Genomic DNA, 14,579 nt, shown 5'->3' on the forward strand with positions numbered 1-14,579 from the left:
CGACTGCGAATGCACGTGTACAGCACGCTCGAATATTCGTCCACTTGTAAACCGTATTAAATCGAGTTAACGCGTAATTTTTTATGCCTTCAAATAAATAATTTGTAAACTGAAAGTAATAGTAACAGCTCCAGAATTTTCAATTATCAATGACAAAAAGAAATTTTTATATCTTTAATAAAGAACGAAAGATCTATAAATTTAAGGGATATACAAATTTCAAGGAACTGTATAAATCTTAATCAATTTTGACGGTAACGGTTGTATCCTGTTGTATAATATACCTGATCACTGATTAATGATCGAATTAATTGAGGAAATCCTATGAGATACTCGATCCACGTTATCCGTACTTATTAGCGGTAAGTTTGTTGCATCAACTCCAAGTAGATCAAGTGAATACTTCTTGCGACATTCATCAATCGAGTATTCCGATAATTTTCCTTTCACTGAATCGAAACGAACAAATTTCTCGGGACAATGAAATCTATTTGCATCTTCGATTGATCTGAATAATGAATGTACCGTAAACAAGATCAGCATATAAATTAAAAAACAACCGATCTCGCGATGGGATGATAACGGTTGTTTCCGATGAAAATACAACAAATCATTGGACGTTTTTTCGACTGCACCCACGAATGGCACAAAGAAATTCAAGAGGAAGTCTTATAGGAATAACGTTCGCGTACGCTTAATTCCAGGACGCTCTAAATACCTAATTATCGTTGCATGACTGCGAGGCATTCGTTTAGATCTCCTCTCCAGAATACATTAGAGTTTCAACAATTCATTAGCCAACAATTTCACACGAGTCAGCCAGGCTGAAGTTCGTTTTTGAAGTCATTTAAAGTTCACTCTTTTAGAAACTAACTAATTTGCTAAGAAACACGGCACCGAAGAGTAATCAAACATCACGATCCCACGAAGAAACGAGGCACAAGTTACTGAACCGTTGCAATAACGAAAAGCTCGCCACACTTAGAATCTACAAATATTAAATAACATACAAGTCTTTAAAAAACCAGTATTTCCTCTATCGATAAAAAATTGGAAAACTGGAAATCCATTGCGACAAGTCTTAGCGAGCAGTTCTGAACACACTTGCATCTACGACCGAAGGAATAATATTTGCCTTTGATTCGACGACATGCAGCTCGTGTTTACTTACCGCCGATCAAACGCGAAAAAACCGAAGACCTTAACCTGTCGTTAACGCGTCCCGATTATTCTCACGCGTTTTTCTCCGACCGGGACAAAAAGAACCCATAAAACCCGGCGATTTCGCCACAAAGGCGGCTCTGAGTTTCCCACCGCGACCGCGTTAATTTGCATGCGTTAACCGACAGTTTCCCGCGATTTCCATGCGAGCACGGCCGATCGGTTCATTATGCCGGATCAACCGTGGGGCACGTCTGAGCAGCAGCAACCCCGTCGCCAACCGCGGAAACGGCGGTATCGTTGTTCCTCGACGCGGACGTTCCGCAACGCCGCCGTGTGGAAACGAGTTCATTCACAATCGCCTCGCGCCGGAAGGCGACGGGAAAAGGAGAGGAAAATGGATCACGACACGCCGCATTCCGGTTTAATGTTTTTTCGCGACTTAATGAGCCCCCGCTCGATCTCGTTCTGTCATTACCGATGGCGCGCGAGCTCTCGAACGGCGTGCGCTTTCATTTCGCGACGATTTCTTCGTTTTGTCTAAGAAAATTTGGATTTTGGAATCTTGTGAAATAATTGTTAGACGCCTGGGTGTTTCTGTTTTTTTTTCAATCGAACGATTGCTTCGTTTTGTCTAAGAAAATTTGGATTTTGGAATCTTGTGAAATAATTGTTAGTCGCCTGGATGTTTCTATTTTTTCAATTGAACGATTGCTTTATTTTGTCTAGGATAGTTTAAATTTTGGGATATTGTAGTATAATTGTTATTAGTCTGTGTTCTTGTTTTCTTCTGATAATATTTCGGATGCACAAATAAGGAGCACAGCGGGGTTAAATCCGAGCAGCGACTCTCGTACTCCATTTCGCGCGTCCCTGTCACGTGACCAACGCTACACGCTCGGAAGAACGATCGGAAGAAGAAAGCTCGAGAGAAATCGCGTGAACGCGAGCGTTTCTGCATTTCAAGGGGAAGCTTGGTAAATGGTGCTTACCGGTAAACGATGTTAATTTATCAAGATTACCGTTCAATGGAAGTTCTCCTTTCGAATTAATTGTTGGATGTTATTCGTAAATCAATAATAAAGTTTGTATTATACCAGGGAACAAGGAAAGTGTAAAATAACGTTTTGTTATGAACAATTTTATTCGAAGCGAGACGAGTTAATGACTTAGGACAGTAAAATTATCATCCTCCTTTTTTTTACGGTGGAACTTACGTATCGTAAAACGGGAATTTTATTATTATTTTATACGAGTTGTATCTTATAGCAAAATTTCATTAACGCATCGTAAAATGACGATTTTAGTGCTACTTTACGCGTGATATTTCGGATAGTGAGCTTTTAGTGGTTAAAATCTATTAAGAATATCTTATTCCAGTAATCTACAGTTAAATACAGATGAGCACAACATCTACCCGTAGCATTACCTTCTTACCCGTGCCCCGTAAACAGAAAAATAAGCTTTAATTAATTTACTTTCAGGATAATGCCATGAATCACGGAAAGGTGGTCACGAAGTGCTGCTTCCATCGTGTAGAAGCGTTATCCGAGTAAAACTCAAGACAGCAATTACTTAAGAAATTCATGATACGACAATAATTATATCAAACGTTACGTATACAATAACACAATAAAATTACATTCTGTCTACAACATAACTAACAATATAAGAACTCCCAATTCCTCAGTTCCACTTTCATCAAACAAACAACTCGAATTGGATTTCAATTCTATCGAATATCAATTCACCAATATATTAATAAACCAACGAAGTGGAACAACTCCCAGCATCAGCATAGTCTGCTTTAAACAGTACGCCTATTCTCTCTTCGCGAACCACGAAAATCCGCGAAACCCCCTCTAAATTCCATGATCAAGATGGAAATCTAAAAAATCTGCGGAAAATCTGGAAGAAACTCGGTGTCGGCACGGCGTAGCAACGAAAGCCCGAGAGGGCCCAGCGTCCATATTTACGGCGTGATTTAAACAAGCACGGCCGGCCGGGGAATCAACAGGTACAGCCCCGGGATCGAGATACATGTAACGGTATATACGTGTTATTACTCCGGCGTATCGGGCCGCGGCAGCAGCCGTTCGATCTGGATCGAAATTAAAAGGCACAGGGGAAAAGGGGGACCGAGCGGAAGTGTCAAACCTTGGAGATCTGGAAGAGCGCCTGTCTCTTGGGTCTCTGCTCCTGCTTCATCGTTCTTCCCCGGTTCACCAGGTCTTGCATGGAGGAAACGTCGATCGGCGTTCACTTTGCGACGGTTATCCAGTAACGGGGACCGTGGATCATCCGCGATCGTTCCTCAACGTATCATCGATAGCACTGTACATCATCCACCGGGTGTTGATAAACACAAGACACAAGACGCGAGGATTTGCCGCGGGAATGGAGTACTCTCTTAGCCAGGCGTCGGTGCAACAATGCCCGGATAGGGCTGGGACCGCTCCAGGCCGACCGCAGCGCCTGTGGGACTCCTGCGGACAGGTACGGAAACACGAGGCCCGGTACAAGCGTCTACGGACCGGCCTGTTTGCTATAGTACGAGATAGAGTACTGTAGTAGGCTATAGCGCCGCGTGGTGTAGACAACCAGGGACGGACTCGATTATTCGTTGACAGCGTGCTCTATTGTTGGGTAAAATTTCAATCGAATGACAGACGAGGAAGGTAATTCGATTTGAAGGAAACTGATGTTGGTATTAACCAGTTAACTGTGGAATTTAGTCGGAGAAACCTCTCGTTCTGCGCGCAATAAAATCGAAAAATGCAGCGTGCACTCTTCGAACGCAGGACGAATGCACGTAGAGTATATTTTAATGAAAGATCAAAGCGAAACAAAGAAGAATTACATGTTTATATGGAAAAATAAAGAATTTGTTGAAGAACTAGTTGAACAGATATTTATTAATTTATTATAACTGATCGAATTATTTGAATCTATCCGAAATCCCCACTGTTCGCATTTCGTTCAAATGATTATTCGTACGTTATGAAAGCAATACTGTTTCAATCTATAATAATATCCCTCGCTCTAATGTGTAACTTAATTCCATTGTTTAAGAAACCTAATCGCAAGATGATTCTTTTGCACATGCTTTTTACTTTCCTGTCCCACGTGAACTTTCCTAAACAAGATTATAGTTCGATACACTGGAGTCTTAATTAAATGACGACAACAACCGGAGAATATGGTTTCACAAAAAATGTAGCCAGACCGGAGTGCGTCCCTGGTGTTTACTACAGTGTACACGAGCCGCCATTTTTACTACGAGGACCCGGCGTGGGTGAGAGGCCCGGGGTCAGTTGTAGTCGGGACCGCGTAGGGGAAGGAGAAAAGGGCTCGAGAGTGGGAGGAGAGCCGGGTTTTCGGAGGAGCGGAAAGGGGAAGTGGTGAACGGGGACACGGAAGGAGCGAGTGCGGCGGAGGGGGGAACGCGGCGAGCGAGGGCGGAAGGGGTCCGCGGTGACGGAAGAGGGAGGGCAATTATGGGACTGACAACGTTTTACGTTACGTTACGATGCCGCGAGATTGTTACGCAATTTGATTTGGGAAAGAATGAACCAGTAATTTGGGAACTCTTTCTCTTCCCTTGCCCCCTCGAACAACGTCGATACATATCTGCTTCGAAAAGTCTGCTTTGTAGTGGCCTCTTCCGCTAATTCACGCGACGGATAGGGCTGTTTCTTTGTCAGCGTGTGAACTGATTATCCCTTTGTAACTGAGGGAAGATGGCCTCGCGTTGTTTTGCTGTTACGTAGATGGACGTTCCATAATTGCGGAAGGACTTTTTCTATTGCTGTTTGAAGCTTCTACTGTTGCTGAAACGTATTATTTTACTGCTGGTTTAAGTTTTGACTTAATGGAGCCAACGCTGAAGCGTTTGTTTTGTTAACACATTGCGCACTGGCAACGAGAAATCTCGTTTTTATATAAAGACACTGAGCTATGCAATTTTGCTAATTACTATTGTACTTAGAAAAATATGACATTTGATTCAAATTGATTATCTATTTAAAATACGTTACATAACTATATGATATCTGAGTTTTTGTATGTATAATAGAAGTTGGTCTCACTGAAAATTTCCTAACGCCAGATTTACGGAACCCGCCAATTTGATGGATACTGAATTGGTTGAGCGTTATTTAGTAGCAGTTTCAGTCGATTTTGATTCGTGCAATTATGCGAATACATATTTTAACCCTTTGCGGACGAATGTCGACATTTTGGCGAGACCAGATGTTCGTATTTGCAACGCGGTAAGTCACCATCAAATGATTTAATTACTAAAACAGCAGGAGATCAGTACGTAGTTTGCCTTTTCCAATTATCTAAGCAATCGATCTATAATTTAGCTTCATCTGCCGACGGTTTTCTATATTTCAAAGAATCTTCGTCCGCAAAGGGTACCTTTGAAGCTACAACTTTACAATAGTATAAAGTGTAGAATAAACGTCCGTAAATCTAGTATTAATACGTTGAGCGATGTTAATTCTCAATATCATTCACAACGAATTACCTGAACCACCAACGTTTCATAATAGGATGTCATTCGCACGCTACACAGAGGTAAGAATGTTATTTTCCAGAAACATCTCGTTGCCAAACATACGAGCGCACACGCCTGTTTTCTATGCGCCAATCGATAAACGCTGACTAATTTTTTTTCGAACACGCATACAATGGAAAGAATGGCTGGGAATGATTACGTTACCGGTTATTGCAACAGGCTGCATATATGCACACGGGGAATGCAATTGCACGGTACACACAAAATGCTGGACCCTTTCACGCGTGAACGCCGACACGTACTAAAGTGTCCGCGAAAATATTTCTTTCTAAACAGTAACACCTACACCGTCTACCCTGAACCACATTTACATTAATCACAAATTAATCATTTCTAAACTGAAGCTTCCTTCTCGTGCATATTCAATTATCCTCAGCCCCTCGCTATATAATAACGAGTCTCGATAAAGATTCCTAGTTAAAAATGAATATTCTTTATCTCACATTGATCAAAATAAAAGCCCATTCCGCTACCAATATTCTACCTTCATAATAAACAAAAGATCCCTTTGTTCTCGTAAATCATTAATAATTAAATCAGATGTCACAAAGAAAGTCGCAGAAGTGATTAGAAATTCTAGATTAGAATCCCCGTAGATGCTTTATGCTCCAACCGGCGCGCAGTTCTTCAACGGAGAAAGCAGCAATGTTCCAAAGAAAATGCGTTCCGAGTGCATTAAAGTGCACGCTGCGTAAGCCCGACGGCAATTCCGAGCAGGTCGGCGCCGGACACGGCCTCTTCAATTAGAGGACCGTATTCCTAAGCACGTAGGACCCAGGTTTTTCATAGGGCCGCCGCCTATTTGAAGGTTTCCAGACGCTACTTGCCCCGACGAACGACAATGAGCGACTTTCTTCCCTGAAGAGCAAAACGAAGCGCGATAACAAAGGGGCTGCTATGTCTCACGGTCACGCTAGCCACCCCTCTTTACTCGGATGCTTCGCAGACCTCCAACACGCTCCCGAGGAATCGTAACAATACGCCGGCACTGTAATTGTCTAAGACGTTCGGTAGACCTTTCACTATTTTCCCTTTCTTCTTTTTCCTCCTCCTCTTTTCCTTCGTTTTTTTTCTTTAAATTGCATGTGTGTCTCCTCGTCCGTCGCGCTCTCCCGGAAATGACCGCCCCCCTGGGGTTACGCGCACGACGTCTGGTTTGTTTGGTCCGCAAACTGTGGGCGCATTGAAGCCACCCCACTGCAATTTGCTAGGGAGAAGCTTTTAAAAACGTAATGGAGTTGTAGAAACGTGATACGGGGTAATGGAGTCGCGTGGCGTCGTTGCTTAAGCCGGACAATTTGAATTTCGCAGACGAAGACCTGAGGTGAACCGTTTTCTTACGTTAGGATCAATTATTCGAAAGTTGGTGTATTTGTGATTCTCATTGGTATCGTCTTTCTTTTGGTATCGTCGTCTGTATTTGGTGTGAGTAGTGTCTCGAAGATATATTGAATTTTAATTGCATTGAAATTGAAGGAACAATTATATTTACAAAATAAGAGAGTATACTTCTTAGACACCATAATTTTAAGAAAAAGGTATTAACTAAAATATTAACGAAGCTAATACCAAACAGCACTATCTTGGAAAACGCAGTTGTAGTTTAAATTGAAATTCAAATTCACTACATTACTGCACAGTATAAAACTACATAGTATATTTATGATTCTCATTGCTTTCTTTTGGTATCGTCATCTATATTTGGTGTGAGCAGTGTCTCGAAGATACATTGAATTTTAATTGCATTGAAATTGAAGGAACAATTATATTTACAAAATAAGAGAGTATACTTCTTAGACACCATAATTTTAAGAAAAAGGTATCAACTAAAATATTAACGAAGCTAATACCAAACAGCACTACCTTGGAAAACGCAGTTATAGTTTAAATTGAAATGAAATTTCACTTAATCGCCACAAAGTATTGTACAATAGATGCTTTGAAAAAGATCTGTAATTTTAAGTCGCGAAGGTATGTCTGGGTCCGTTGCACGAAGTAAACCTATTATAGGTACGTGTCGCATGGACTGATGGCTGGAAGAGCTAATCTTCTTCCAAGGAAAAGCGACGTGGGCGGTGCAAGCAACAGCGACAGCCTTTGTTTGAGATGCTGGAACATTTTGAAGCAGCGGATGATGAACAGGCCGTAATGTCAAGTGAGAAAGTCATCGGGACTCGCGTGCTTGCGATATTTACACGCAGCCCATTATCCTACTTATCGACACTCCTCGAGATTCTTCGCAGATAAATGCACGTTAAATGCAGTAGATCGAGGTGTGTTCGTAGAGAACATCAGATTATCAAACGGTGAGCATAAGGGAAATCAAACTTCTATTTTTTTTTTCACTTAGCACTTAGGCAACCGCCTAAGAACTATAACTACAACTTTTTCCATTATCTTTAATTGAACTCATTCGATTAATATGGTTAAAAGCTTTGTTTTGTAAAAACAAGAACTGAATACGATAAATTACAAATAATCTCACTTTAAGATTTACTAAACAAAAGAAAAGATAAACAGAATAAAAGTTCGGTTGGCTAAGTGTTAAACTTTACTCGCTTCACGAATTCAGGAATCTTTGATTACGTTTCCAGTTTGTTTTCTACTTTCCAATTCAACATAGAATAGAGTACAGATGAATAACGCGGAATGAATGCGTTCAAAGTATTTCAAACGTACTTCAAATACCTTTCTCAATTGTTCCGTATAAACCTGTTAGAAGTGATATGAAACGGTTTTCATGGAATAATAAGAACCGACAAGTGATTGGTATTATATTAAATCGTTCGCGACAGCCTACGTTGGAAACGTGCCACTAAATTACCAATTTGATCATTCGACACGCGTCAATGTTTGTACATCTATAACTAATCGTTTACTCATTGATTCCCGACGCGCAGAGGCAATATTAAAACACAGAACACAATCGGTACATGAAATAACAGTACTTTCCACTCGTGAATGATTTCAACATAAGACGTGCGGATGATTAGTAATCTTGTCTTACTCTCTTACCGTATAAATTAAATTTACCTACCAGTACTTCCTTAAGGAAGAGTAACGCGTGAATTATAAATTCAAAATTGACAATTTGAAATTATCAGGTTTCATTGTATCGGTAAATCGAAGAGAAAATCTCCAACGTGAAAATTCCATTCAAGAAACCGAACACCGATCTTCACAATTCGCTGGTGTCTGGCATGTTGCTAAACAGCCGCTCAACTTTTTTCCTCCGCCGAAATTAATGTTAAATACAAGACACGCGCGTTCCAAGCGGTAATTCAACTGCTTCTCGATATGCACACCCCTTGCAGGGTTTCACTGGCGCATCTGTCGCCATGCAACACCCTCCGATAAGAGGCAGGTGGTAAGTGCGTGTCCGACGATTGAAGCTTTATCCCACCCTAGACGTTCGCGTTTCACTTTCGTCGAAATGACGGAACGCGATCGATATTGCGACGATTGTACTGACAGGCGAACATAATATAACGAATGACTCACGTGAATTCGGAAATGAACGAAGGGATACTCTTACACGACATGCTGAAAACTTGTTCATATCAACTCATCCTTTAATTAGCGTACAACTTAATTCGCGAATAATATTAACTACCTATTAGGAATTCAATAAAACAGGCAATCTGTAATTCAGTGAAGTTTAATTTAAAAGAAACTCTTTTCCTTAATTGTGACTTTTTGGCCTATTCAAGGTATCCTCATCTTTATCTCTCACTATCGTTCAACGATATTATTTACAAATTGTAGATTTCAAGAATGTATCTATCAGTAAATATTGCCTAAACTTATCGAAGTCCAACGAAGCGTCTTTTAGTTGACAATAAAACCCTATACACATATTCCATTGTAAAAACTGAAAATGGCCTTCAAGAGTTTCGGTCACTTTATACCCTAACTCTTTAAGGTAGGCTCAAGCTAAAAAAAGAAATTCCCTGCAACCTGTAGCCCGGAGTCTTTGAAACGCAGGTGCCACAGGAGCATCGTTACGTGCATTAGCGGTGACGTGCTGGAAAAGGGGGACGCAGGTTCAGCCCTCAGGTACAAAGGGAGCAGGTAAGGGCTTTTCGTGTCGAAGCAGGGGTCGTAGAAGCTACCTGCCGGATTTCTAGCCGAGCCGTGGGGTTCCAGAGATGAATCATCCTCTAACTTTCAGGTGCCGCGGCTGACAGGCGAGACGAGTTTTTATTCGGATCCGGTGATCTGTGACTCCCGTGGCCATTTTGTTGCCGCGTCTCGCGCGCACCGCATTTACGTTTGAAACGATATTCACAGAGCCCGTCATGGAGCCTCTGGCGGCGTGAAACTCGAGAACCGGCACTTGTACGTCGGATTTTTGGTTCTGGTTATCGTTAGACTTCGTAGTGAATCGTTCCCTTCTTTTTAGAATGTGGAAAATGATGCGGTGATCTGTTCTAGTGGTCGGAGGAGATCCGTATACATTTCTAACGTAAACTTCAAAGAAAATGGAGCAGAGGTTATTTTCTCTGGAACGAGCCGTTGCTGAATGATTTCTTCGAGCAATGGAAACGTACAATTCTATCGATGGAAACTATGCGATTGTATCTTTCAAATGCATCATTGCACTTCTGGGAACATAAATTCTCCGGGAAACAGCGGACAATCACTAACAACTAATAACAAAAGTAATTTCAGTCTTCTATCATTTCTCTACGACTGTTCTCCATTTTAACCCTAAGGAATGATTAAAATGTTATTGCTTTTGTTTACAGGGCCCAAATTTTAGAAGTCGAAAGAAACTTTTGGAAATGCAACACGAAATAATCGAAAAATTTAAGTGAAAAGTTCAAATGTGACTCGAAGTCGCGTCATGGTCCGATTAGGGTTAACTGTACTAAAGGCACAACCAAGTCCAGGATAGCTCAATCAATCAGAACTGAGTAACCACAGTACAAACGAGTATTTAAAAACACAAGATAATCAACGGAAACTGAATAAAGTAATTGCGCAGAATGGCGCAACGGACTCCGCCGCAGAAGATCGCGGCGCCGAAAGGACAAGAGACAAGAGGATGTCCCGCGTGCAGCCTCGTGCCGCCGAGGATGGGCAAAAGTATTCGGTTGGACACGTTGCACGCGAAACCCTTTCCTTTCACCGTGATCCAAACACGAGCACCGGGAATGCGTGGCTCCTCTCCCCTTACGTTGACATTTATTCCCGATTGAATGACCCGGGAACACCTGCAACCTGCGCCCGATTGACCTCTGGGTCCGGCGAGGATTCGCGGCCTCGCCGACAGCTAACGAAGACAAACTGTCCTGCCGCGTTAATTGAAGTAGCCATCGACTGCTCGTCCTCGCGATTCAATACACCTGTTACGTCACAACGATACCCGAAGCGCGATAATTAATTCAAAGCGGTTACCGGCGACACGTTTCGATAACGAGACCCGGTGACGCCGGAGGAATTTCAATTTAGTCTAAGGGAGAAGTTCGATTTTCGATTAGAAAACTCTTCTATTACCAATAATTGAATATACTTAATATATTATATTTGGAATATCTGAGTACTGTTCGTTTAATGCTCAATGATTCCGGGTAGTTCTAATGTTGATTTAGTACGGAGTATTATTAATTATACAGAACTGGAGTAATGGAATAGGAAGTTCGAATAATTTAGTCTGGTTTGTATGGTTATCTAGACGCTTTTTGTGCTTTTTTTTCATTTTCGGTGAGCTCGGTGAATTCGCAGATTCAAGATTAGGTGTACCTCACCTCCTATGCGTTTCCGGATTGCGTACATTGTTAGGGAAATGAATGCGTGTGCACTTCTCGTCGCCGGATAACAGTCTGCACACGAACACCGTTAACAGCGTACGCGGTCGTTGTTTATTTAAGATGAAATCTGGAAATCGCGTTAACGGTATTGCGGTAATGGTCACTAACGGAAACGACAATTTTAGCTTATGCCTTCCGAGTTGTTATCGATGATTGACAAGCAGTCTTCTCTTAATTGCCATTGGGTATTGCCGTAAACTGCATACCCTTCCATAGAAACGGCAATAAAATACAAAGCTCGTTAATTTAATATCGCAGTCATTAACTAGAAACACCCAGAGTAAAAAAAGAAATAAATTCCAATTTCAAATCACGAAAAATTTGTTTTCGTCAATGTTCGAAGCATAGTTATATCCATACTTCCGAAACAAACGAATATTATTTACCAAAAAATGTCAAAATACTCGCTAACTTACCCGACGGTATGCAAACATCTCGAAACACCCATGATCGGATTCGAAATCCCAAAAATCTGTCTCGACGTGTACAGATCGGCTCGAGGCGTATTACCTAATCGAAGAATCGAATCGATTTCACGGGACTCGGTGGTAATAGGACGGCGGACCATTGACATTTCGACTCGTTCGTGTACGCCGCACGTGCCGAGCGTTACAGCCGCGAGCAGGAAGAAGCATCGAGTCTCGGGAATGCATCCATATCGGCGACGGCGAAAGTAAAGCGCAATCGTTGCAATCGCGTTGCACCTGCGGCCGATCCGCTGCCTACGAGATTTCGTGGGCGAATTCGCGACCGTCTTGATTGATCCTTCGATCGACCGAGAAAAACGAGGTCTCGAGCCGGCTGTCGTGGGCTCGCCGCGATAGATTCGTCGACCACGCCGATCGTGTAACGACACTTCTGCAGTTTTACACAGAAACTATCTCACGTTACCGGTTATTATTCCGTAATTAAATATGAAAGTGATTCAATCTAAATAAACTTCAATATACTTTATTCATACGTACTGAATTGAAATGAAACTTTGGACATATCTTTTATGTAACTTTGAATACGTTGCTCTTGCAATATTCTATATTGCCGTGCGTGTCAAAAATTCTAATGGCTGATGCGAGTGCAAACATGAGTTAACTCGTGACCGGTCAACAACGTTTGGGCATGAAAACACGAGTTAACTCATGAACGGTCAACAATGTGTTAAATCAACGGACACCGGGAAAAATGCGGCGGAGAGCACGTCGCTGATTTACCCGCGACTTCGCGGTCCGGCGCGAGTGAATGAGTCGCGGCGGGGAGCTATTTGTCAAATCTAATGATAAACGCGACTACCCTTGGCTGACGTGCCTAATGATCGTGAATATCGCCGCGTGATTCAGGCTAATGCGTCGAATTGATGATTTCCGTTGCGATAAGACGAAAGTGTGCATACAATGCGATTTATTTTATTGTGTTCGAAGGTGGAGTAATATTGATCACCGTATTGTGGATTCGTGGTTTAAGTATATAGATACGTTCCGTATTCTGTCCTATCCTGAATCTACTATTGACACATCGTTGAATATGTCCGAATAAAATCTTTAAAACACCAGTCTATTGATACGATGAATGTTTATATGATAGTTCGTTTTAATTTAATTTTTCTTCTGTTCGTAATATTTTTAATTTATTAGAACTGTTAATCGGGATAAATCGAAGAGATTTCGATATTTTCCAGGACAGTTTAAGAATAATCCGTTAGCTGGACGAGGAAGAGCCGATCAGAAGTTACACCGATATTCTTCCTTGAATCGAACGTTCCTCGTTGCTCGCTAATTTATGTCATTCCTGTTACAGTTGCACAATCCTGATGTATCGCGGTCCTTTCACTGAAGAAGCGAACGAGCGTTTTCTAGCCGCGGCGTCTTTCCTCGCCGGTATATCCTAGCCGGGATGGATCTCCATTTACCATGCGGCGTTTCGCACGTGCGCCGCCGCTCACCGTCAGCAGAAACACGAAGAAAAGGAGCGCGGAAACACGACGCAGAAACGTTACGAAGAGATAAATGATCGTCTTTCAGGGGGATAAGATTTACTATAAATAGCGCAAACAAAACAACGTTTTATTTTCGTCCTCCCGCCACAATATTGCAATATTTCCTCCCTTCGATGCGCCCATTAATTATACCCTGAATCATTTCTCTGGAATGAACGACGTTGCCGAGAGTATCGGGATATCTGCGTTGACCGACTATTTTAAGACTCGCCGGGATCACCGCGGGATTGTTAATATTCATTTCTGATTGCCGAATTCCTTCTTTCTGGACTCCGGCAACTTCCTTCCTCTTTCGTGTATTTTTTGGGAACACTGTTTATTTCCCTCGCAAATTATGCCTGCTCACGCTCTAACGATAACTTCGCGCTGATTCACAGTACCGATTATTTTTCTGCTTCTGCTTTCGATAATAATTTCTTATGAAACGCAAAAATCATTCGCCTTTAAAAATAATTTCTTCGTACCAGCCAACAACGTTACAATATAAATAAACGAATTAAAGTTATCGTTAAGCAAATATTCGAATGCCGTTATTATAATTTGATTCACGCTGTACAAATACCCATCAATTAACACTAGAACTACCAGATGGGTCAAAATGACCTATTTCTAATTCTTTTTATAATTATTCAAAGGGAACAGATACTTGTTTGAGATCATTAAGGAAATTGATTTGGTAATACCTAAATTGATATATAAGACAATCGAAATATTAACAACTACACACATGTGGCTCTCGCAGAGAAATGATATAAAGTCAGTTTAAAACAAGTTTCCTCCGAACACAAAAATTTACGCTGAATCAAACGTCTTAACATCAAAATTCCAACAAAAACCCGCCAATCGTTTCACCTGAACCGCTCTCAACTCCCAAACTACAACGTACCCTCGATCCGTAATTCCGCTATTCCCCTCGCTCACCGCGCGAGACTCGATTTTTCGTTCGGTTCGAAAGCCGCAGGCGATTCTAAAAGTAGAGCCCGGACGATTTTATACCCCGGAATTATTCAGCATCCTAGTCTTTTTCTGGTTC

The 14,579-nt window shown here is 41.7% G+C and overlaps 1 protein-coding gene across 3 annotated transcripts in view; it reads right to left on the bottom strand.

The window, feature by feature from the left end:
• The window catches only part of ec (ubiquitin specific peptidase echinus), a 104,608-nt gene that overhangs the window by 34,249 nt on the left and 55,780 nt on the right, over nucleotides 1–14,579 (bottom strand). The window contains exon 1 of one of the 3 annotated variants that reach the window (XM_031990131.2): nucleotides 3,319–3,572. The exons of the other annotated variants lie outside the window; for them this stretch is intronic. Coding sequence (XP_031845991.2) covers nucleotides 3,319–3,399 — 81 coding nt within the window. The 5' untranslated portion in view covers nucleotides 3,400–3,572. Of the gene's footprint in view, nucleotides 1–3,318; nucleotides 3,573–14,579 lie in introns of those variants that run through there. 3 annotated transcript variants of the gene reach the window in all.

The sequence above is a fragment of the Nomia melanderi genome, chromosome 9 (assembly GCF_051020985.1).
Source record: "Nomia melanderi isolate GNS246 chromosome 9, iyNomMela1, whole genome shotgun sequence".
Lineage (NCBI taxonomy): Eukaryota > Metazoa > Arthropoda > Insecta > Hymenoptera > Halictidae > Nomia > Nomia melanderi.